General features: G+C 42.2%; 1 protein-coding gene across 1 annotated transcript; it reads left to right on the top strand.

Moving 5' to 3' along the window:
- The first annotated feature begins 101 nt into the window (after positions 1-101).
- ano5b (anoctamin 5b) lies at positions 102-23,493 on the top strand. Its single transcript, XM_055899807.1, has 20 exons — positions 102-493; positions 12,417-12,487; positions 14,633-14,740; positions 15,401-15,469; positions 16,317-16,601; positions 16,696-16,815; positions 16,937-17,052; positions 17,674-17,808; positions 18,188-18,293; positions 18,606-18,666; positions 18,779-18,930; positions 19,033-19,107; positions 19,227-19,455; positions 19,717-19,895; positions 20,030-20,127; positions 20,327-20,448; positions 20,575-20,780; positions 20,958-21,157; positions 21,353-21,458; positions 21,658-23,493. Exons 1-20 carry the CDS (start codon positions 418-420, stop codon positions 21,847-21,849), a joined length of 2,706 nt encoding a protein of 901 aa, XP_055755782.1. The 5' UTR covers positions 102-417; the 3' UTR covers positions 21,850-23,493.
- The last annotated feature ends 2,129 nt before the right edge of the window (positions 23,494-25,622 follow it).

The following is a 25,622-nucleotide window of genomic DNA, read 5'->3' as shown; positions in this document are numbered from 1 at the left end:
TTTTCAAAACCGTACAAAATTGCCAAACATCAGGTTTGAGGCCATTCACATGGGTAGCATAACCCTCACAGACAGGATTCCAATGCATGAAGCACTAATTCCTAAACGCGACTTGTGTGAATAGGCTACTTCTTTATGCACAATGATTTGTCGACAGAATGTGCTTGGTTTTGACACTCCCCTTAAATATGTATAGTGGTTAGAGAAGCGGTATGAGTGCACTCGTAATATGATAGGATATGTCAAGACAATATTGGGGCATTCTTTCAGCCAATAAATGCCGAAACCTTGATTTTGGTGTGAAACCCAAGCCTCAAACTCAAATACAGTGTGGCGAGGATCGAGTCGTGGGGTGGCATCCTCTCTCTCCGTCCTCGCTTTCCTGAAAAACAAGCTCCTTCCTTGTAGTCAGTGGAGATGAGAAGAATAACGGGAATGGCAAAGGAAGTAACTTTGATCGAAATGAAGAGCGCAATGGATTCACAGATTGGAGGTAAAAAGCACATTCAGAGATTAGCCTATTTTGGTAATATACAATAATCTCTACCATAATCTTTGTTTTCATTGGCTATTAACAAGTTTACTATAGCGCTTTCAGAAAATGTTCAAAGAAACACAACCAACTAAAGGTTGGTTCTATCAGTTTTGTGACTAGAACTACCACTGTCTATTATTTGGAATCGGGAATAATGTTTGGCTAATGGTTTACTCGTGTCTGTGCCATATGTCACTATGTTAGTGGGCTACCTAGTTGAGAGGCATATACAACGTTTAGCCTAAAGATGAGCACATTTCAGGGAATTTACATGTTATTTATAACAGATTATGTTTCAGGAACAGTTCCATGTGTTTGTACAATTGTACAACTAAATGTATAGTTCTGAAATGACTGAAAATACATGCGGTGACGTCATTCACATGCTGACAGGTCTACTGGGAGAGAGAAGGACAAACTTGAAGTTTGAGAAACTGACAAATTAAAGTAACTGTCCAGTGTTTCTAGCTTTATATGAAGTATGACCAATAATTAATTACAATATGAGTGAAATAGATGTCCTTCCAAAAAATGGCAATTAAGTGTGTTATGTTTTCTGTGTTGGAATGGTGTGGGCATAGCCCAACAACAGAATGGTGTGGGCATATACCGGTCCCAAAACATATTTACACTCGTAGACTGCTGATTGGCCATCTAGGGTGACATCATCCTCTATAAGGAAATAACAAACATTTTTGAAACGTCTGTTTGAGATACAGGTTTGAGGCGGGCTTTTTATAGTGTTTTTTTCCTCCAATTTATGCTTTGGCCAGAAATACGAGTCAGCAACATTATTTGGGTATGAGTTATCAGAATAGTACCTTTTTAAAGAGATTTTTACTGGACAGTTACTTAAACCCCATTGCAGAAGTCTGTAAAATGGCATGCATTTGGAAATTTCTTTGTTGATTTATACATCAGCATTCAAAGTGATCAATATTGACCCCAAATATGTTCAATATTATTCATAATGATGTAATTTCCAAGCAGGTTTGTGACAAAAACATTTTTTTGCAGATGGATGTCTTATTCAATGCAAGGTTGGTCTGTTGTGCTAATGTATAGGCCTAGTAAAGCTGACGCAAGCGGCACTCTGCTTGTCTATATCCCTTTATTGAGAATTTACAGTATTAGTCACTCCACACTGCACAAGGAATGTCGCTTGAAACTGGCCATTGTTGTGTCCATGCCCAGCCTTTTAAACACTGTTAACTGCCCCATAACTTCAGTATTGCTCTCAGTATTGCTCCCCTATGTCTCCCCTTAATGTGCTCCTGTGTGAATAAGCTGTGTCCTATGTTCATGTTTTCTGTAAAATGTCATGGCAAAAAGGAAATAAGTTATAGGTAGACATCTGCAATGGTGTGCTAACAGATATTCCCAATACATGGCATGGGGTTGTCCTTAACTGTCTATTCATGGGTTTGTAAAATCCAACACAAATTGGATTGCTAATTATTTGCAGTTATTCCCTAGTTTCAGGATGTGTCAAAGGGCGTCAGTAGACCTCTAATCCATATGTATAACCTTTGCTTTGTGTGGTGCCACACTGTCCCAAGGTAATACTCACATAATTGCACGCTAGAGACCAGATAGTTGTTAACATTAAGTGCATGAACACTTAAACACAATTATCTGCTGATTGGCACTCAAGGTAGAGAGACTATCTAGACAGGGAGTAGACCATGATGCTATGGACTGACTGAGCAGTCACTCACTGAAGAGATCTGTAGGGAGGAGTTGGACTGTAAGTTGGACAGTACTACTGTTTTTCCAATTGTGCTTAGTGACAAATAGACATAAATGTCAGAATATATGCAGAATATATTACTAGATCACATTTGTTATAACAAAAAGGTCACATTTTCTCACAGTTTGTGAGAATGTGGCAGTGTGCCTATACAGAGTTGCCCACAGACACGACTTGGTGTCCAAATACAGCCATCCACCACATAATGTGTTAAGCTGTCATGGTAGCAAGGGTCCCTCTATGAAATGTTGCTGGTTGAGAGAGAGCTCAGAAAATGTAGAGCTGCTGTGGGTAATAAATATATTGACCAATTACAAATGTTCCTTTTGTTAAAAATACTTTGTAGGCTACAATTTATTATGTATGGCTTCACAGAAAGAAAAGTACTTGAGCATTCATAATGTCGACAGTAAAGTGGTTTCAATAATGCCACAGTAATTATGGTTTTAAGATATTGTTACATCCGTCTCTCCTCTGCTGGGAAATTAAGTGAGTTGGAGCAAGTTCACTGATGGATGGAAACAGTCCGGCTTCTCTCCAACCTCTCTCACACTGTTTACATCCCTCTTAGCATTTCACCCCTATAGGGCGGCAGGTAGCCTAGTGTTTAAGAGCGTTGGGTCAGTAACTGAAAGGTTGCTGGTTTGAATCCCCGAGTTGATTAGGTGAAACATCTGTTGATAGGCCCTTGAGCAAGGCACTTAACTCGAATTGCTCCTGTAAGTCACTCTGGATAAGCGGGTCTTCTAAAATGTGAATGGAAACTGTAAATGGAAGATTCCTCAAACAAACTCTGCTGTCCATTTAACTTTTTTTGGTATTACAGAAACAGGGCCAAGCGATGTGGTTCCACTATCTCTGAGCAATAGGCATTTATGTTCTTAATGTTAATTAAGTTGACTGAGCAGGTTAATTTAAGGACAATCTGTCACTTGCCCTTTGGTGTTAAGGCTCCTTGTAAGTAAAGATCCACAGTATGGCTGGCACTGTAGTATTATCAAATACTAGGCCTGCTATTCTACGAACAACATCTCTCACTATCACAGTAAAACCTTTATTCATTCAAACTCAATGCTTCAAGTGATGAGATCTAAGCCTTTCATAGCGTGTTTCCAATTCTGCATGCCTAATTGGTCTTGATCAGGGGCAGTTCGGCACAAACTAGGCCTAAATAATCATCTTTGCATTACAGCACTCACCCTTAACCATTGATGATCTAATAAGAAACGTATTTAGATAGTTGTGTGCAGCTTCCATTTAAGATGTTTTATATCTGGTGGGGAGGGCAAGCCAGTGAATTCATCTTGGCTCACAGACTAAGGGGAGCCCTGGTGTTGCCATGGAAACTAGCTGAGTAATTATATTTTCTCTTTGATAGCTGAGTTAGACAGACTGTGGGCAGTATCTAAATATTGGCGTGAGGGTTAACCCACTTCTCATTTCTGTTAGTGCACTGGATGATAAAAACATTATGTCTGGACTTTTCTCCTTTCACCTCCATTTGGTTATTATCCCTCCTTTGGTCTTCCACAATTATATTTCAATGGCCATGAGCAGATTAATATATAAATCTTGAGTAACTTTGATCGATGCACCTGATCACAGTGGGCTTTGTGATTGTGTTGCTTTGTGGGTTTAGGAAGCTCTGTGCCAAAGCATTTCATGTTCTATCTGTGGGTTAACTGGGCATCACATCTGATTAGGCTAACAGGCAACAAGCTACCAAGAACAAAGAACAACAGTTTGTTTTCATGTACTCTGCCATATCCTCAGTGGCGATTAGGCAGTACGCAACAAGGCCAAACGGTGCAGATGAGGAGAATTAGGGGAAGGACAAATTCTATAATATTCTAACATTTCTACTTTTCCTCCTTATGCAAGAATGCCTCATTCAAACAGTATAGTATTAGAAGGATGACATTTCATGTCTGTTTTAGAGAAGATAAAGTATGAATTCTGCTATTTCATGTCTTTTTTAGAGAAGATAAAGTATTAATTCTGCTATCTGCTCTGCCCATTATCCCTCGCTGGGAGGTGCACCGGGGCATTGGTCCACTCTACTGATCTAACTTTCAGGGTTTTGTCAAGGCACAGTTCCCTTCTGGGACTAGGCCTGTTGTATCCTGGAGATAAGAAGAGAGATTTTGTTTGTTCCATGTGCAGAAAGTCATCAACAGACGATGTGAGAATAGGGATTCAAAACAGCTTTCCAACTGGGCAAAAACTGGTTGAATCAACATTGATTCCACATCATTTCAACAACAAAATGTAATGTGATGACGCTGAATCAACGTGGAGAACTGATTGGATTGGAAAAAAGTAATCAACAAAAGGGAATTAATTTTTTTTTCACAGAATTTACAACCTAATTACATCCTAAATTAAATCCTAAAGTTAGCATGTGGTTACTTCAGCAAGGTAAACAAAAGCAAAACATGGATTGGTCTCTCTTCCTACAGGGTAAGGAACCCAATGTAATTTCAGTGAAGTATCCTGTATGTTGTCTTTCCCCTGAGATAATTAACTTGGGGATTATGTCAATAGTTAGGCTATTGGAGCCAGGAGTCATGTATGTTTTAGTCAGTCAAAAGAAGCCAGTCTGATATATCATGGTGCTATTTTTAGCTGGAGCTACAAGGATGATAAGAGTTTAGACATAATAGGTCACATCAGGCCATGGTAGCAACATAGTGGCATTGTTGTGTATTCATTGTGTCTCCTACAACACTAACATCTTTCAACAATAGGATGTACGTTGCACAAGCCTCACATGCTGGCCTTCTAGATGATCCATCTGCTGTGTGTAGGGCCATAAGACATATGGCCGGTTATCTTACAATGTTGGTCATGAGGGAATGAGAATGTTGTGAATGTCTGTGGCCTACAGTGTTTCCCTGATAAACTAATCAGCTCTAGTTATGTGGGGGATGAATGACACATAATGGGCCACTGATTTCCATTTAGTACTTATTGACTTACAGTATATACAGACATATTGGAATGCTTTAGTCTAGAGATCCATCTAATTAAATAGCTAGCAACAGGGTACAGCATCACTGTGCAGCATCACAATGCCTATTATGAACTGTCATTTTATCTATTATAAACTGTCTTTCTATCTATTATAAGCTGTGAGAATCCCTGGCCTAGCACTTTTGTAGTTCATCAGAGAACAATTTCTCCATCATCAATAAGCTTTCTCTGATAGAGCCAACTGTGATATGATGATGATGCTCAGAGCCCTGGGTCTGGACACCCCCCTCTGCAACTGGATCCTGGACTTCCTGACGGGCAGACCACAGGCTGTGGGGGTAGGCAACAACACCTCCTCCACACTGACTCTTAACACGGGACCCCCCAGGGGTGTCCTCAGCCCTCTGCTGTGCTCCCTGTACACCAATGGCTGTGTGGCTTTGCACGACACCAACTCCAACATCAAGTTGCTGACAACACCACAGTTGTAGGCCTGATAACCTTCAATGATGAGTCTGCATATAGGGAGGAAGTAAGTGAACTGGCATTGTGGTGCCAGGACAGCAACCTCTTTGTCAACGTCAGCAAAACAAAGGAGTTGATTCTTGACTTCAGGAAGCAGAAGAGGGAACATTCCCCCGATCCACATCAACGGGACTGCAGTAGAGCGAGTCACTAGTTTTATGTTCCTCAGCATCCACATCACAGAGGACTTGTCATGGACCAACAACACCACCACTCTTGTCAAGAGGGCGCAACAGCGTCTCTACTTCCTAAGGCGGCTGAAGCTATTTGACATGCCACCCAAATATTACAGCTGCACCATCGAGAGCGTCCTGACTAGTTGCATTACGGCCTGGTATGGTCGGGAATTTCTCAGGCCAGACCGCAAGTCAGACTTCTGAACACTTGAACTGGACTGACCACCTGCACTGACTCTCCTCACCTTAGCACACATGCACTCACTCACACACACACACGCATGCACATATGCACACACACACACACACACACACACACACAAACACACACGTATAAATGCATGCTACACACACATCACAACTGCTGCTGATAAATTGTGCCTTCCTGTATTATACTTATTAAGCTAAATATTTTATTCTACTGAGCCATTTACTTTATGTTCATATTCTTATATTTTCTTATTTCTTATTGTCGAGAAGGAACCTGCAAGTAAACATTTTGTTGGACGTTGTATGCCATGTGTATCCTGTACAAACGACTAATAAAACTTGAAACATGAATAACAGGGGAAGCCCAGTAGCTGAAACAAAAGAGAAGGTTCATTAAAGGAAAGTAGCCTAAAGCTCAGGCCTCGTATTACCATTTAAATCACTAACCAGATTGGCTTGGTCTGATCAAATACATCATTTACCAGGCTGTCTAAAGGTTTATCTGGCTGAAACAATAGACAATCAGGAAGGCACTGTGACTGTCACTGGGAAGTAGACAGGTGCCACCGGTGGGAGCAGGTGACGCAGGTGCTGTTAGATCCTCACCAGCATCAAGGTGACAGCTTCTTTATAGCACAAATAAAACTTGAATAATGTATTCCTGTCCTCACACTGCCACTTTCTGTGCTTCAACCAAACAGAGAATATATCAAACCTATTTAACAGCTGGCCTGTTTCTTTGAGGCTAGTATGTCTGTGTCAGTGGTGGGTGCAAAAACAGATTGTTTTTCTGCTACTCTAGATATTCTAATTCAGAATTTGTGTATTTGTGATATCATAAATCCATCTATCAATGTCCAGCAGCATATTGTTAAGCAGACTAACCCCTTTGTCCTGTGTCTCTCCTCTGAAGAAGATGGCCCTGTTATGCTGACAGCATTCAGGATGATCCTATTAACATGTACTGGCAGATGAAAGGCTTAATGTGACTCCTGTCTGTCAGTCCATCCTTTCATCTCCAAACCTCACCTCATAGTCAGTGGCTGTGTCTGTATGTACTGCTGTTGGTTACTCTGAGGCTTGTACTGTGCTTGTACTCTGCTCAGCCTCCCTCCCTTCATGCTAGCGGCTGCAGAGCCAGGCTCCTCATAACCCAAACCCAGCCCTATGCTACTCTGCATCCTTTGGTCCTGTGTAAGTGAGTGCCAAGGCCCTGGGTTTACCAGTGGTCACTCCATTTGATTTAGCATAGGAAGCAAGGAAATGACCTTTCAAATCCAATACGCTACATTTATTGACTTTACCTGCACCATATTAGACATAAAAATAAAAAAGTGTGATTTTGTTGGGATAATTTAATCTATGCATCTCTCTGGATTATTTGATATTTCAGAAAGGGAAACATGAGCAGAAACCTGACAGATCTCTCCCTTTATAAAGAGCTAGGGCTAACTATGTTGGTAACCAGTTTATATAATAGCAATAAGACACCTCGGGGGGTTTGTGGTATATGGCCAATATACCACAGCTAGCGGCTGTATCCAGGCACTCTGCATTGTGCATAAGAACAGCCCTTAGCCGTGGTATATTGGCCATATGCCACACCCCCTCGGACCTTATTGCTTAAATGGATGTGCAAGACAATGTGAGATATTCATCACTTGGACTGCCCACTGAAGGTACTGGTAGGTCAGCTACAGTAGGATGAGATGTTCTCTAGGACTTCATCAATGGGGTTATCAATGTCAGTTTAATTTAGCGTGTGCTGGAGACTACAGACGTGTTTACAGTAAGTTGGTGTTCTGTAGACAGTGGGTGTTATTTATATGTACATCTTCACTAGTGGATTTCCTACTATCTGAATGTGGTTCTAGTTCCAGGAGGTGGTACACTACGTGACAAAAAGTATGTGGACACCTGCTCATCAAACATCTCTCCAAAATCATGGGCATTAATATGGAGTTGGTCCTCCCTTTGGTGCTATAACAGCCTCCACTCTTCTGGGAAGGCTTTCCACTAGATGTTGGAACATTGCTGCGGGGACTTTCTTCCATTCAGCCACAAGAGCATTAGTGAGGTCGGGCAATGATGTTGGGCGATTAGGCCTGGCTCGCAGTCGGTGTTCGAATGGGTTGAGGTCAAGGCTCTGTGCAGGCCAGTCAAGTTCTTCCACACCGATCTCGACAAACCATTTCTGTATGGACCTCGCTTTGTGCATGGGGGGCATTGCATTGCTGAAACAGGAAAGGGCCTTTCCCAAACTGCTGCCACAAAGTTGGAAGCACAGAATCGTCTTGTATGCTGTAGCGTTAAGATTTCCCTTCACTGGAACTAAGGGGACTAGCCTGAACCATGAAACACAGCCCCAGACCATTATGCCTCCACCACCAAACTTTACAGTTGGCACTATGCATTGAGCCAGGTAGCGTTCTTCTGGCATCCGCCAAACCCAGATTTGTCCCTCGGACTGCCAGGTGGTGAAGCATGATTCGTGTTTCCACTGCTCCAGAGTCCAATGGCGGTGAGCTTTACATCTCTCCAGCCGACGCTTGGCATTGCGCATGGTGATTTTAGGGTTTGTGTGCAACTGCTCTGCTATGTAAACCCATTTTATGAAGCTCCTGACAAACAGTTATTGTGCTGATGTTGCTTCCAGAGGCAGTTTGGAACTTGATAGTGAGTGTTGCAACCGAGGACAGACGATTTTTACGCGCTTCAGCACTTCAGCGGTCCCATTCTGTGAGCTTGTGCGGCCTACCACTTTGCGGCTGAGCCATTGTTGCTCCTATATGTTTCCACTTCACAGCACTTACAGTTGACTGGGGCAGCTCTAGCAGAGCAGAAATTGTAAAAGGTGGCCTCCTATTATGGTGCCACGTTGAAAGTCACTGAGCTCTTCAGTAAGGCCGTTCTACTGCCAAAATGTGTCTTTGGAGATTGTATGGCTGTGTGCTCGATTTTAAACACTTCATACAACGGGTGTAGCTGAAATAGCCGAATCCACTCATTTGAAGGGGTGTCCACATACCTTTGTGTGTGTATTCATGTGTGAAACCATACTGTGGTAGTTTTATTTGAGGATATGTTTTCCATTGTATTCATTTTTGAAAACATTGAAAAATGTGTGTTGATTGGGTGCTGAGGTGTATGTGAACGTATGTATACTATGTGTATACTATACTGTGTGTTTCTGCATGTGTGTGGATGTGCTGCTATCTATAAATGTCTAATAAAAGTGGCCTTGTCCCTGTTTGGTAACACACTCCCTCTCTCTCTGTGTTTGCTCAGCTTGGGACTGATAATGACTGTTAGCAGTACAATCATCACAGCTTGGCACAACTTCTGTGACCTTCATAGGGGTTAGGGATGCTTGTGCTCAGACTCATCTGGCTGGCTGGCAGTCTCAACATCATTCCTTCCTCATGAGTTGTCTCTATAATTTACCTCTCAGCTGTACAGAGCGGCTCCCTCAAGCCTCTCATTGGCTTGCAAGGCACTCAGTAAAATTCTGGTTCTTAAAAAATATCCCCATCATCCAATGGAAGAAAGGCTCAGGGCAGAACGAGTCCTTCCTGTGGTAAGCTAGATTGTGTTATGTCTGAGGGAACTACAGGGCCTCTGACTGGGCTGCTGCCCCCTCCCCCATCCCTCCGTGCACTAAGAGGCCTAACCTCCCCCACGGGAAGTGGTTGTTTCCCAGCATTCAGAAATAATCAGGAGGCAGGCAGCGCTGCAACATGAGCACATTCCCTCTAGCAGGGTCTGCCAGGCTGGGGGAGTGCTCTGCGCTGCTGCTGGAATGCTGTGTGTTTCTGTTTGTGTGTCTCCAGATGGAAAGTGTGCTTTTGTGATAGTGGGTCTTTATAGGCATGTGTTTAGTTCTTTCCCTTGGTTTTATGTCTGAGAGCTCTTGAGAGAGTGAGTGTCTTCATGTCTATTTCACCATGCTGTTGCCCTGAGGGCAGTCCATGTCAACACAGTGTTGTGTTGGGGTGTTCTGACATCTGACCACAACACAGTTCCACTGACGGACTAATGCTGTTTTCGTCACATCAGCAATCCCTGCTCTTAAATATAGAACTATTACCTAATAGGAGGGAGACCGACTTGATCATCTGCAAAATCATTGGCAAATCTGTAGAAAAGGAATGTGGATGGAAACAGAGGAATGGGTCATGGGTTTTCATGGGCTTAAAGCAGTGTATCCGATGACATTACAAAGTAATGTTGTTAAATAACAGCTTTATTTTTCTAGGATTAATTTAGCCAGTTGACTGTATGTAGTGAAGGTATAATACACAGTGAACAAGTTTGACAACATACATTTTAATATCAAGTGTATCTCATTAAGACCTATTAGGCTAATTGGTGTGATGCGGCTAGAATAATTACGCTTCTGGACTTGTGAAGTAAAATATTTAGACAAACAACCCATTGCTTTCCTCTCTTAAATATATGAGTAGATACACATATCACTATGTAATTTGTACATTGTAAATAGTTTTCTGTTAGAGGCAATCCTTAGCCCTATCCCTCTGGGCACAGACCACAGTTCAAAGTACATTTTTTTATTTACATTTGGTTGAGTTGTCAACTAACGTGAATTCACCATGACATTGGATTTAGGTTAAAAGGTAGGTGAAATAGAGATGGAATTCACCTACGTTGATGTCTTTTTACAAATCCAATCAGTTTTCCACGATGATTCAATGTCATCACATTCAAAAGAAAAATCTTGAAATGATGTGAAAACAACATTGATTCAACCAGTTTTTGCCCTGTGGGATAGATGCAAGGACTGACCTTCCAAGATATCAACATTATATTTTAAACCATGTTTTGAGGCTATACAGTGTTTGTTTACATTTACAATATTTACAAACATTAGATTAAAACTAATTTATGTTTTGGGTTCTGATGGGTTTTGACAGTTAAACTAAGCTCATGAGGCATTTTTAAGTAATATCCTTCAAGAATCAATGGACTCATATACAGTATATCATTATACTGTATATTCTAAGTCCAAAAATGTATGTACAGTTGAATTCGGAAGTTTACATACACCTTAGCCAAATACATTTAAACTCAGTTTTTCACAATTCCTGACATTTAATCCTAGTAAAAATTCCCTGTCTTAGGTCATTTAGGATCACCACTTTATTTTAAGAATGTGAAATGTCAGAATAATAGTAGAGAGAATGATTTATTTCAGCTTTTATTTCTTTCATCACATTCCCAGTGGGTCAAAAGTTTACATACACTCAATTAGTATTTGGTAGCATTGCCTTTAAATTGTTTAACTTTGGTCAAATGTTTCGGGTAGCCTTCCACAAGCTTCCCACAATAAGTTGGGGAATATTTTGACTTTTTGGACATTTCTCCAAGAAGTACGATCTCTGTCCCCATGTGCAGTTGCAAACCGTAGTCTGGCTTTTTTATGGCGGTTTTGGAGCAGTGGCTTCTTCCTTGCTGAGCGGCCTTTCAGGTTATGTCGATATAGGACTCGTTTTACTGTGGATATAGATACTTTTGTAGCTGTTTCCTCCAGCATCTTCACAAGGTCCTTTGCTGTTGTTCTGGGATTGATTTGCACTTTTCGCACCAAAATACGTTCATTTCTAGGAGACAGAACGCGTCTCCTTCCTGAGCGGTATGACGGCTGCGTGGTCCCATGGTGTTTATACTTGCGTACTATTGTTTGTACGTGGCACCTTCAGGCTTTTGGAAATTGCTCCCAAGGATGAACCAGACTTGTGGAGGTCTACAATTCTTTTTCTGATGTCTTGGCTGATTTCTTTTGATTTTCCCATGATGTCAAGCAAAGAGACACTGAGTTTGAAGGTAGGCCTTGAAATACATACATTGGTACACCTCCAATTGACTCAAATTATGTCAATTAGCCTATCAGAAGTTTCTAAAGCCATGACATCATTTTCTAATGTTTTCCAAGCTGTTTAAAGGCACAGTCAACTTAGTGTATGTTAACTTCTGACCCACTGGAATTGTGGTACAGTGAAATAAGTGAAATAATCTGTCTGTAAACAATTGTTGGAAAAATTACTTGTGTCATGCACAAAGTAGATGTCCTAACCGACTTGCCAAAACTATAGTTTTTTAACAAGACATTTGTGGAGTGGTTGAAAAACAAGTTTTAATGACTCCAACCTAAGTGTATGTAAACTTCTGACTTCAACTGCAGATTGCCCCTTTCAACTCATCTATGCTCGTGTTTCTTTTCTCTACACAGAGGAATGTAATGGCCACAGTCGTAATAACTCTATAGAGGACGGAGGAACACAGCTACCTGGACACACAGAGGTGAGTTTCACACATTTCTCTGTAAGGTGAAATACCTGTTGTATTCAGCGCACGTGACAAATTACCTTTGATTTGAGTCCCATGACCTCATGTTGACCTGCCTGGACACTCTCCTTTCCCTCTACATTAACGTATCCCTGCCCTAGATGACTTCCCAAGTTCTCTGTGCTGTAATGCAGCAGTGTTCTGCAATGTAACGGGCATATTAATTGAAAGCTACAACTAACAAAAAACACATAATATTATTTGCATGATAAAGGTTAACACAATTTTGAAGGTATACTGGATTAGTAGATTCATTTTTGCACTTATTTGCGTATATGGCTGTAAGAAATGTATGATTATGTGCTTGTTTTTAGTCTTCCTCCACATGCTTGATCGATCCTCATCCATGATCAATATTCTTGATCAATAGTGAGCGTGTATTGAAAAGAGGTTGTTTTGCATGCCTTTGTGTACCTTGCCTATGTTGGAAACAACTGACCTCTTTCTACTACAGTTCTCATTGTTCAGTCACAAGACCTCAGTGTCTCTCAGAGAGCTCCTCTCTTAATCAGATCAGCTCTCCCCAGGCAATAAGCACAAACTAAAATACTGCCTACAGAGAGAATATTACTATGTCTTATGTGTTTGTCTGTGTTCTCTATCCAGCATTAATCTGTTGTTCAAGAACTAGGGAACTTGAACACTTTCTCTCTCACTCATATTCAAGCGTGCTTTGACACATAAAGGTGGAAGGCCATACATTTCAAATTGTTCAAATATGCTTTCCACAACCTAATTCTGTTGATGATATTTGGAATTGTATGCTGTATCCCCACCCTGTTTCCTTCCTCCCTGTTTGTGGGTGTGGAGGCTGATAAACAAAAAGGGGAGGGGGCTCTGTTTCTATTCCCGACCACGGTGTGTCCTCCAGAGCCAGGATACTGCTGAATATAGGGACCCGCCTGTGCTTTATTGCTAATTGCACTGAAGCGCTTTTCCTCCTAGTCACATGATGAAACAGACCCCACACAATCCTTCTTCACAAATGAGGTTCAAAAGATGATGTAATACCTGGAACTGGTGAACATAATCTTAGCCGATTGGATCAAGAAAAGCCATTTTCCTCCACTCCAGGTCCAAGGCTGTGTCGATAAGGTTTTTTCCCCACTGTCGTCCTGACTACAGGGCATAGCACTGTAAAACCTTAGCTGTACCCCTCAGGTGGAATAAAACCAGGAGTAAACAAACCTAGTTGAGAAACAGCCTTTAACCCACTGCATATACAATCTCCTGAATTTCACAAGCATTTTTCTTTTTAACAAGGGTGCAGTTTCTCTATACTAAGACTTTCTCCTGCATATGCTTAATATGCTTATAAATAAACTGGAGTGTGGAGTGTAGATGCAACCCTGGCAAACTGGTGTGGAGCATTGTGATTGAAGAGTATTGTCAGTGCCAGGTTTGGGGCTTGTGTAACAGTATAACTTTACGGCGTCCCCTCGCCCCGACCCGGGCGCGAACCAGGGACTCTCTGCACACATCAACAACGGTCGCCCACGAAGCATCGTTACCCATCGCTCCACAAAAGCTGCGGCCCTTGCAGAGCAAGGGGAACCACTACTTCTAGGTTTCAGAGCAAGTGACGTAACCGACTGAAAGGCTGTTAGCGCGCACCATCGCTAACTAGCTAGCCATTTCACATCCGTTACACTTGAATCAAGAAGTGGCTGTATACTGGTCTGGGATGATCTGAGAATATCAAGACTAGGTTTAATGTTATTATTAAAAACAAAAAGTTCATTTCAGGCCCTAGTACAGTATGTACCTCTTTGCTTGCCATAGTTGAGGACTACGTTTAGTATAATGATAAGCATGCTTTCACTGGAAAGTGTCCAGGATCCACTGCCTCCTAACTCCTATTCAAGTTACATAAGACAAACCACACAAAAGAGAGAAAGTCCACAATCATTACAAAATAAATATGTTTATTTAATTTTGGGCGTGTCCTAAACCATATACTAAACTACTACCATGTACTTTTAATGTGCTTCTAACGTACATCGTCACATTCAGTAAATAGATGTTCTCTGTTCATAGGAGGAGGAGAGAAATAGTTTGTGTGGGTTAGTGTTCTGACACTCTTCTCTGTCTGCCCTCCAGACTGACAGACTACAGCAGAACAAAGACACCGTGTTCTTCAGGGACGGGGTTCGCAGGATTGACTTCATACTGTCCTACCTAGATGACAAGGATGGAGAGAAGAAGCAGGTGGGCAGCATAACGCACCATCATCAACACAGAGACAGAGAGCATTGTGTGGTTACAGAGAGACACATGGCAGTTTATCAACATGGACATGACAGCACAGAGCATTAACCTTGGAGTGGTCAGGCTTGCTTTGAGCCTGAATGGCTTCAATAAGAACACATTTATTTTAGTTTTCCGTTGCAAAACGTTTTGTCACAGTAAAGACAGTGTCTGGGGTCAACTGACCAAGTGACCATGACTCATAATCAGCCTGAATCAGGGCGGTAAGAGGAGAAGGTGACTAAAAGGAAGTGGCTGATAAGTTCCCAGTGGTTGAAACTTTGTTGTTGGTGTAATTGCATCACCTCTTTCTTGACAGAGAAGCAAAGATTTCATGTCACAGACAGACCATAGACAGACCAAATTTCATTATTACAAGGCCCTCTAGCTTTTGATTTTTGGACTTTGAGAATGCTGTGACTGGTGCCAGGCAGTCTTTCAACAGAGCTTCTACAAGAACAAAATGGATTATGAGAATGAATGGGGAAGTTAGAATACAAGGATGGATGGAAGGATAAATAGCAGTGATGATAGAGGGGGAGATACAAGGAAAAATGCTTTTCTGCCCTGGTCCTTGCTATTGCTTAAAGTGCATTTGTGTCTGTCTCTGTATTTGTACAGGAGAGGAGGAGGGAGTTTGAGGCCAACCTTGAGAAGGCTGGACTGGAGCTTGAGGCTGAGGACAAATCGGTGAGTTACCAATCTGTGGCACGCTGGTGTCCTCTAGTGGTCATCATGCAGCAGCACATCACATTACTGCAAAGTGGGGAATATCTCAGCAGAGCTTTCTTATAGGGGAATTCCACTCCACAGTCTTCTTTCCTCAGTGGTAGAAGTGTGTTTAACGTATACTGAGTGTACAAAACATTAGGAACACCTGCTCTTTCCATGACATAGACTGACCAGGTGAATCCAGGTGAAAGCTATAATCCCTTACCTTATATGATCCCTTCATTCAATGTAGATGAAGGGGAGGAGACAGGTTAAAGAAGGATATTTAAGCCTTGAGACAATTGAGACATGGATTGTGTGTGTGCCATTCAGAGGGTGAATGGGCAAGACAAAAGATTTGAGTGCCTTTGGATGGAGTATGGTAGTACGTGCCAGGTGCACAGGTTGGTGTGTGTCAAGAACTGCAACGCATCTGGGGTTTTCACACTCAACAGTTTCCTGTGTGTATCAAGAATGTTCCACCACCCAAAGGACATCCAGACAACTTGACACAACTGTGGGAAGCATTGGAGTCAACTTATAGTCCATGCCCCGATGAATTGAGGCTGTTCTGAGGACAAAAGAAAATAACTCACTATTAGGAAGGTGTTCCTAATATTTTATACACTCAGTGTTTCTATGTTTTCTTTACAATTTGTAGGTGAAAATGTGTACTATATTCAAATGGAAAATGTAGAAAATATTATAAATGTTATATAATTATTAAATGTACTCAATATTTTTAAATGATTCCTCTGTTTTGTGCTTAAATGGTATGGTCAGTCAAACTGCCTCTCTCTGTCCTCTCTCAACTCATTCCTCTTAGGACTCAGATGATCTGAAAACGTACTTCCTGAAGATCCACGCCCCGTGGGAGGTGTTGGCCACCTACGCTGACGTGCTGAAGATCAAGGTTCCCTTTAAGGAAAGCGACATCCCCCACGGACAGGACGTTCCACTGGAGTGGCTCTCCCGACCGTTCCGCCTGCCAGAGAAGGTGATGCGCCCACAGCCTGACTACTTCACCTCTCCATTTGATAAGGACAAGATAGACTTCTTCCTCATCAAAAACCAAGACACCTTCTTCCCCCCCTCTACACGCAACAGAATAGTGAGTACAGTATTTTAACACAGAATCCAGAGAGACGCGCGCACACACACACACACACACACACATACACTGATCTGATGTCCCTTCCTGTCAGGTGTACTACATCCTGTCTCGCTGTCCGTACTATAAAGAGGACCGCAAGGAGACAGACAAGAAAGGTATCAAGCGGTTGCTGAACAATGGGACCTACACCTCAGCCTTCCCACTTCATGATGTAAGAAACACGTGACGCCCCACCTACATCACATCAACATACTCTCAGTAGATTTCATGTGAGGATGTCAGATTTTTTCTAAAACTAGAGCTAATTATTCTCCTGTCCTCTATGCTCTCAGTGTCGATACTGGGAGAGGAACACAAATGAGCAGTGTGAGAGCGAACGCTACCACCTCTATAAGAATTGGGCTAGGTTCCTCTGTTTCTACAAGGAGCAGCCCCTCAACCTCATCAGGTAAGACAACATCGGCTGGACATCGGTTACATTTCCCCCATGCATGGACACAAATATCTACGTCTATAACAGGGGGAGGGGAGGGAGGGGGGCGAACTCAGTCCAGCTTTAAACTTACTCTTGAAAGTTGTAATAGTAGAATGCACAAGGTACAATTTCTAAATAGGGTAGTGCATCATCAGTTCCTCTTGTCATGTCAGTCATTGCATATCTTAGAGAGCTATTTATAACTTGTCAGAAATGTCAGCTGACGTTTTTTATTTCGGTTTTTTAGCCCATAGATATTGTTGTAATAATTGTTGTCACTCAAATATCACATGAATACACATTAGACATGACAAAATGTATAGAATTGCATGAAAATTTGCTTTAAACCTGCAACGTTCTCTCCACCAACAAGAGAGGTGTGAACAGTTTATATCATGAACAGTCCCTGTGCCCATAGAAATAGACGTGGTGTGTGTGTGTGTGCGCAGGGGAGATGCAGGATGTCACCCAATGATGGAAGGGGGGCCCCGAGTTAAAAAGTTTGGGAACCCCTGATCTATAACACCATGCAAATACTAAGTGTCCCTACTCTCTAATGCCAAATAAGTTAAATTATCTCTGTGTTGTTAACAGGAAGTATTATGGGGAGAAGATTGGGATCTACTTTGCCTGGCTGGGCTTCTACACAGAGATGTTGTTCTTTGCTGCGGTCATGGGGGTCATATGTTTTACCTATGGTGTGCTGAGCTACGATGATAATTTAACAAGGTTAGTACCACCAGGGGGCAGAAAGGTGCCTTATTTGAAAAATAGGAAAACAGTTAATTGGCTGCATTTAAACAGGCAGCCCAATTCAAATATTTCGCCCAATTATTGGCAGAACATCTGATATTGAATTATTGGGCTGCCTGTTTAAACACAGCCTTTGAATCATGCTTAAGTGGGCTATCATACACACCTAATGGTGTGTAGTCAGTATATTAATAATAATTGTGTAAAAAAAACAGAAGTCTTTGTTGTTGCACATACAACAGTACACTAAATCACACAACCTTGTCAGTCTCTACAGGACATGTAAAGTCACGTCATATCAAATGTATTAATGTTCTTTCCCACTTTCTATTCTTCCTATTTATCTCTCCCACAGTAAGGAGATCTGTGACCCCAGCATTGGAGGGAGTGTTGTGATGTGTCCACTGTGTGATAAGAAGTGTAGTTACTGGAAGCTCAACTCCACGTGTCTCTCATCCTGGGTAAAGGAACATACACATATTATTCTGTCATTCAGTCACAACGTAATCTTTCCTAAAATGGCTAATCATAATCTCTTGATGATTAGCCATTACATCTAATTCTTGATGGCTCCTCACGCTTAAAAAAATTATGGCTGTGAATATTATCTGTGATTAGCTTGTTGTTATATTGTTTAAACCATCCTGTCAATCAAAGCCAGTGAAATCTCCCATGCTGAGTGTGCAGCATGTCATCTTGCTGTGGCCAAAGCACGGCATGTCATTTCCTCTGGGTGGTTAGGAGCTCATCCTGTCCCATGTTCCCTCTTCCAGCAATCCCATCTGTTTGATAACGAGGGGACAGTGTTCTTTGCCATGTTTATGGGGATCTGGGGTAAGTGTCTGTCCACTCTGTTGTTACTGTATTTAACCTGTTGGAGAATTACAGTACATCCCCTGTGAGGGAGGCAGACTGTTAGAGTGTAATGACCCTGTCGGTTCTGCAGTGACTCTGTTCCTGGAGTTCTGGAAGCGGCGCCAGGCCCAGTTGGAGTATGAATGGGACCTGGTAGATTTCGAGGAGGAGCAGCAGCAGCTCCAGATCCGCCCGGAGTTTGAGACCAAGTGCACTGACCAGAAACTCAACCGGATCACCCAGGTACGGGCTGCCAACTGGTTATTACACATTGCTTGTGTGAAAATTCTAAAGTATTCAATGTAAACTACTGACTGGGCTTTCCGTTTATTTGTAATTGTGCAGGAAATGGAGCCATACCTACCCCTCCCCAAAAAGTGTGGTCGCTTTTGCCTCTCCGGTGTTACTGTTCTGTTCTGGGTAAGCCAACATACTACACCAACTCTGTGTGTCTGCAAGCATTTGTTCACCAGTGTGCAGTATACTGTATGTGCGCTGTAAGTGGGCACTGTAGCATGTGGATTTTGTATTTTCCACAGATGCTTCTGATTGTGGCCTGTATCACTGGGGTGATAGTCTACAGGCTGGCTGTGTATGCAGCCTTCGCCAGCATCATGAAGGACAGCCCCACTAAGAAGATCCATCTGGTGGGCTCTCTCATCACCCCGCAGCTCGCTACCTCTGTCACCGCCTCCTTTATCAACTTTGTCATCATTATGATCCTTAACTTCTTCTATGAGCGAGTGGCCATCTGGATCACTGATATGGGTGAGGAGGAGTAGCTCGCTATCATGGCGATTAGATCAGGAGGAGCAGGAAATGCAGGGAGATGGAACACAGATGGCACATCAAGTTTAAAGTGATGTTTACCCCAGGTCACATTAACTACCCATTTCCTGCTCATTTAAAAAAAAATGTTTTTTCTCTCCTATAAAAATTCACTCATACCTCAGCAGTACATTGCACCCGTTAGTTTAGGTAGCTGGTGTGCCTTGAATGGCTTTGACCTCCAACTACTTGCTCCAACAGAAATTCCCAAGACACATCTGGAGTATGAAAACAAGTTGACAATGAAGATGTTCCTCTTCCAGTTTGTCAACTACTATTCTTCATGTTTCTACGTGGCCTTCTTCAAGGGCAAGTTTGTGGGTTACCCAGGCAACTACACGTACATGTTTGGCAAATACAGCAGGCTGAGGAACGAGGAGGTGAGCTTTGTCACACAGCATCTACAGTATATGAACACATTCTACTATATGAAACACATTTTGAAGATTAAACTACAGTATTTATGTTTCGATCTCAAACCTAACTGTTAAACACCCACTGCAACTTGTCCCAGTGTGACCCAGGAGGCTGTCTGATTGAGCTGACCACCCAGCTGGTGATCGTCATGACAGGGAAGCAGGTGTGTGGGAACATCCAGGAGGCTCTACTGCCGTGAGTTTCACTGACCTCTGTGCTACTTCTGATAGACTGCGAAATGTACCTCGATGACCTTTCAGTTGCATATCTACTCCACCATTGGGTGTGAACCAGCTTGAACTTGTTAAAAATGTCTGACATTCAGTATGTAATTTGTACACATGTGCCCTCCTCAGAGTTCAATATTCTCTCAATCTATATTGTATCCTGTCAGGCTGCTGAGGAACTGGTGGTGCAGCAGGAAGGCCCGGAAAGACCAGTACAGCCGCTGGGAGCAGGACCACGACCTGCAGAACTTCAGCCAGCTGGGCCTGTTCTATGAGTACCTGGAGATGGGTAAGAAGGCCCTTAACCCATTTCACTCTCTTCCCACATAGACAGGAGACTATGTATGGCTGTTCATCAACATGCACTCTCTCGCTCTTGCTCTCGCTCTCTCTCTCTCTCTCTTTCTCTCTGCAGTAATCCAGTTTGGCTTCATCACTCTGTTTGTGGCCTCTTTCCCCCTGGCCCCCCTGCTGGCCCTTTGTAACAACATCCTGGAGGTCAGAGTGGACGCCTGGAAGTTCACCACCCAGTTCCGCCGGCCTGTGGCGGCCAAGGCCCACAACATTGGAGCATGGCAGGAGATCCTCAATGTGGTAGCCATCTTGTCCGTTGTCACCAATGTGAGTAGTATTAAATGTTATTAAGCTGTAGCCACATTGTTGTTATCAAGTGTTCAAATCTATGTCTTTATTGTTAAACAGCCCCATTGTACAATTCATATATACTGTATAATCAAAATACAATAATTCAATAGTTCAATGTGTCTCGGATCCCCTCTCATGCTCTCATCTCCCCAGGCATTCATCATGGCCTTTACTTCAGACATGATCCCCCGCCTGGTCTATCTGTATGCCTACCACCCTGGCTCTGAAGCCACTATGAGTGGCTACATCAACAACAGCCTGTCAGTGTATAACATCTCCCAGATCCCTCTCCTCAGTACGCCCGAGGAGGGGGCGATTCCTGCCTGGTTCAACAGCTCCATCACCACCTGCAGGTGGGAAGCGACTGCAATGCCAGGCCACTCACTTGCACATTCAAATACCCTTTGTCTTGACTTCACTTGAAGTCTTGACTATGGAGCTGTGATTGTATTAATCCAGATGTTTACAGAGGACAGGTCAATGCTTGGGGTTTAGCACTAGTGTATGTAGTTGTTGTGTCCTGACATTAGCCCTGTATGTTGTCTCAGGTACCGTGACTACCGCTACCCTCCAGGCCACCAGAGGCAGTACTCCCAAACTATGCAATTCTGGCACATCCTGGCAGCCAAACTGGCCTTCATCATTATCATGGAGGTAAGCTATCCAAAATATGTGTATGGAACACATCACATTTCTCCACTCTAAACCAGCAGGTTCTCTCTCCATTATATACAGGATGCAACAGGGCCCAATCTTTGCTATCACTGTCTTTCAACATGTTATCATCTGTACTTCATAAGGTGAGTGTGTGATAATGGTATGCTCTATAAAAACCCTCTTCCTTTCCCATCAGCACGTGGTGTTTGTGGTGAAGTTCTTTGTGGCCTGGCTGATCCCGGATGTGCCATCCGAGGTGAAGGCTCGGATCAAACGGGAACGTTACCTCATCCAGGAATACCTGCACAACTACGAGGTTGAGAAGCTCAAGATCCAGCTGAGTCAAAGTTTTATCACTGCCACCAACATGCATGACCTGTTATCTTAGTGCCTGTAGGCCCCCAATCAGTAACTCACACCCACCTGGCTAACCTAACTGGGAGGGTGGTGCTGTGAAGGCTCCTCCACTGATTTCAACCTTTTCGCCTATATTAGGACTTTCATTGGAGGCAGAGACGGAATAATTTGATCGATGACCACATCTCGTCACCTTTTCTCAGCCTCCAATGCTGTTGCAATGCAAGCTCCTGTTGTTCAGCTTGCTTCATATCTTCTGTGCAATGATGTTTCTTGCAAGTGATTCAGTCATTCAGTGCCAGTGTTGATCGTGATAGGATATTATGGAATCCTACAAAAGTATGTGCCAACTTGTTAAATGCCATTGGGATTCATGGCTTCTTGAAAAAAAATGTAATATAATGCTCACCTTATCCACAATGTCATAATATGTTACTAACATATCCAGCAAAGACTGCCAAAGATATCCCATGGCTTTTATCGGCAGCTATCTAATGAATTACCTTTAAAGTAATATGCATGTTTGATAGAATGTAACATATAAAATCTAATTTATTTGCCTTCAAATGTTGGCATGTTATCGGCTTCAATTTGGCTGTATGTGTTTTCCTTTCATTACTGTCATGTATTTGAGATATTTTCATGGGAGTCAATGTAAAAACTGTAAATTAAAAGCCCAATGCAACTGTCTGTATATTAATATAAAATAATTTCTAAGTAACAATAATTGCTAGGACTGTCTGGGAGTAGTCTGAGTGGCAAGGGGAAAACTCTAAACTAGATGTTATTGGCAGAGAGGTTTGGAACTCTCTTTGTATTTGGTCTATCAACCAATTTACCACATGTTGATGTCACTATGGAAAGCTGAAACTCCCATCCATGCAAACCTGATGATTAGGAAGTCCTGTGTAGATTGTATGTTCAACCAGCGATTATCAGGAATTAACACTGATCAAATTTTTTCACACTTTTGGAGTGTTAGTTTCATCAGCTGTTGTACAATTGCAATATAAAACACAGGAAAAAAGCATTTTGACTGCAGTGGCCCTTTAAAAACTGTTTCTCTCAGCTGGGTAATGCTAGATAGAGATACTGTAATGGTCCAAGGCGTTAATACACCCAAATGTCTACTGTATGTATGTTTGGTCTGATAGAGCCCTTTCCAGTGGATATAATCTACACTCAGTTTGAAATGTTTTGAGTGGCATATTAAGTCATACCAGACAAAATATTAGCCCTGTTTTTGGGGTTGCATTCCTCTTCCTTGTTTAGATTTATGGCGAGATATGCAACTTGTATGTGTGATTTCTTCTGGTGTGGGACCCAAATGTGTTTTTGCCTGTGTTACTTGCACATGTATCTATCTGCTCTTTATTTTGACACTTATCAAACTCATTGTAAGCAGGAAAATCAGATTCCTCAGCCCTGTTAGTCATTACTCACTTAAGTTGATCATTCCTATCTGCTTTTTCAGTCATACTCTATATCTGTACTCAGTAGCACAATGGGAGGCCTTCTCTTTTTAATTTTGTTTTAGCACAGAGCACTTATGTGGGACTCATTTTATTTAGCCAATGAGTCTTTCAGACAGAAAACTCCACTACATTATTACTGTTTAATGTCAATCATTCCAACATGTCTGGATGGTCTCATATTAAAAGGAAAGTTGACTTTAGATTACATGTCTCAAAGCAATTTTTATAAAATTCAATTTCAAAAGGGACTGTAGCTTATTGAATCGATTTCAAGTTACTGTAGTGTGATTTGTGCAAACAGAGGTGTTAGCTATACAGTATATAGACTCAGAGTATGCATCACAATCTCGTGTCCCATAGACATGCAATGTAAGGAAACATGCATCATTTAACCTGTATAATGTCCCCTTTACAGCAATCAGTTCACACTATTTTATCACAGCCTGTATACACATGAAGAATGTTGGGGTATGTACAGTAGTTGCCACATTAAGTCCAGTAAATAAATCACTTATTTAGATTGTTGTACAGATTACATTTGTAAAGTATAGTTTGCTCAATGTAGGATTAGGTCTTTATAATGCAGTTAATTCTGTAATATATTGATTTTATTTGTAGGCTTTTTCTAGGTTCATCTGTTTTGTAAATGTTAATAGCCTCTCATGCTGAAGGTGGAAACTATACCCCTGGATGATTTTACTTGGTATAACTTCAACCTCAAAGTCACATGGTACATCACTATCTCAGGCTTGTCAATATCCCAGTGCTTGACTAACACCACTCTCAGCCATACAGACAAAATCCATTGGGAGAGTCTTGACTCCTCATGTCCTTCTTGCATGCAGGGTGGAAGCCATAGTACATGACCAGTAGATCAATGCCTTAAATGTCTATGTTTACTTTTTGGGATGTTCTTCAAAAACAATAACTTTCTATTGTTCTATTCCTATGATGTTTCACAACTCATATTTTTTTATATCATAGTCTGTGTTGTCTAAATATGTTATCTTGCTTGTTTTGCATGAAAGGCTATTGACCTTATTAACAACATTCTGATAATGTAAGTCCTTTTAAATAAAATATTTCAGGATTTTAAATGTGTGCACTACAATTACTGTATAACTAAGAAATCTTAAAAACATTGTCAAACAAACATGTATAGCATAGGACAATACAAATCAAATCAAACTTTATTTGTCACATGCGCCGAATACAAGTGTAGACCTTACCGTGAAATGCTTACTTACAAGCTCTTAATCAAGACAGAGTCAAAGTATTTACCACGTAAACGAAAGTAAAAATGATAAAAAGTAAGACAATAAAATAACAGTAACGAGGCTATATACAGCGGGTACCGGTACCGAATCAAAGTGTGGGGGTATAGGTTAGTCGAGGTAATTTGTACATGTAGGAGTGAAGTGACTGTGCACAGATAATAAACGCTGTGTAGCAGCAGTGTGAAAAACAAAGGGGGGGGGGGGGGTCAATGTAAATAGTCGGGTGGCCATTTGATTAATTGTTCAGCAGTCTTATGGCTTGGCAGTAGAAGCTGTTAAGGAGCCTTTTGGTCCTAGACTTGGCGCTCCAGTACCATTTGCCGTGCGGTAGCAGAGAAAACAGTCTATGACTTGGGTGACTGGAGCAGTTACCATACCAGGCTGTGATGCAACTGGTCAGGATGCTCTTGATGGTGCAGCTGTAGAACCTTTTGAGGATCTGGGGACCCATGCCAAATCTTTTCAGTCTCCTGAGGGGGAAAAGGTGTTGTCGTGCCCTCTTCACGACTGCGTTGGTGTGTTTGGACCATGATTGTTCGTTGGTGTTGTGGACACCAAGGAACTTGAAACTCTCGACCCGCTTTACTACAGCCCTGTCGATGTTATTGGGGGCCTGTTCGGCCCACCTTTTCCTATAGTCCACGATCAGCTCCTTTGTCTTGCTCACATTGAGGGAGAGGTTGTTGTCCTGGCATCACACTGCCAGGTTTCTGACCTCCTCCCTATAGGCTGTTTCATCGTTTTCGGGGATCAAGCCTACTACTGTTATGTCATCAGGAAACTTAATGATGGTGTTGGAGTCGTATTTGACCACACAGTCATGGGTGAACAGGGAGTACAGGAGGGGACTAAGCACACACTCCTGAGGGGCCCCAGTGTTGAGGATCAGCGTGGCAGACGTGTTGTTGCCTACCCTTACCACCTGGGGGCAGCCCGTCAGGAAGTCTAGGATCCAGTTGCAGAGGGAGGTGTTTAGTCCCAGGGTCCTTAGCTTAGTGATGAGCTTTGTGATGAGCTTTGTGGGCACTATGGTGTTGAATGCTGAGCTGTAG

The sequence above is a fragment of the Salvelinus fontinalis genome, chromosome 35 (genome assembly GCF_029448725.1).
Source record: "Salvelinus fontinalis isolate EN_2023a chromosome 35, ASM2944872v1, whole genome shotgun sequence".
Lineage (NCBI taxonomy): Eukaryota > Metazoa > Chordata > Actinopteri > Salmoniformes > Salmonidae > Salvelinus > Salvelinus fontinalis.
Note: the sequence above shows the minus strand (reverse complement) of the source record. Positions and strands in the feature narration are given on the sequence as shown.

Excerpts from the sequence above, each read along its gene's own strand:
- ano5b (XM_055899807.1), top strand. The coding sequence starts at position 418 with ATGAGAAGAATAACGGGAATGGCAAAGGAAGTAACTTTGATCGAAATG. Across the intron at positions 19,896-20,029 it reads GCAGGCTGAGGAACGAGGAG|TGTGACCCAGGAGGCTGTCT; the intron begins GTGAGCTTTGTC and ends AACTTGTCCCAG. Across the intron at positions 21,459-21,657 it reads CCTTCATCATTATCATGGAG|CACGTGGTGTTTGTGGTGAA; the intron begins GTAAGCTATCCA and ends CTTTCCCATCAG.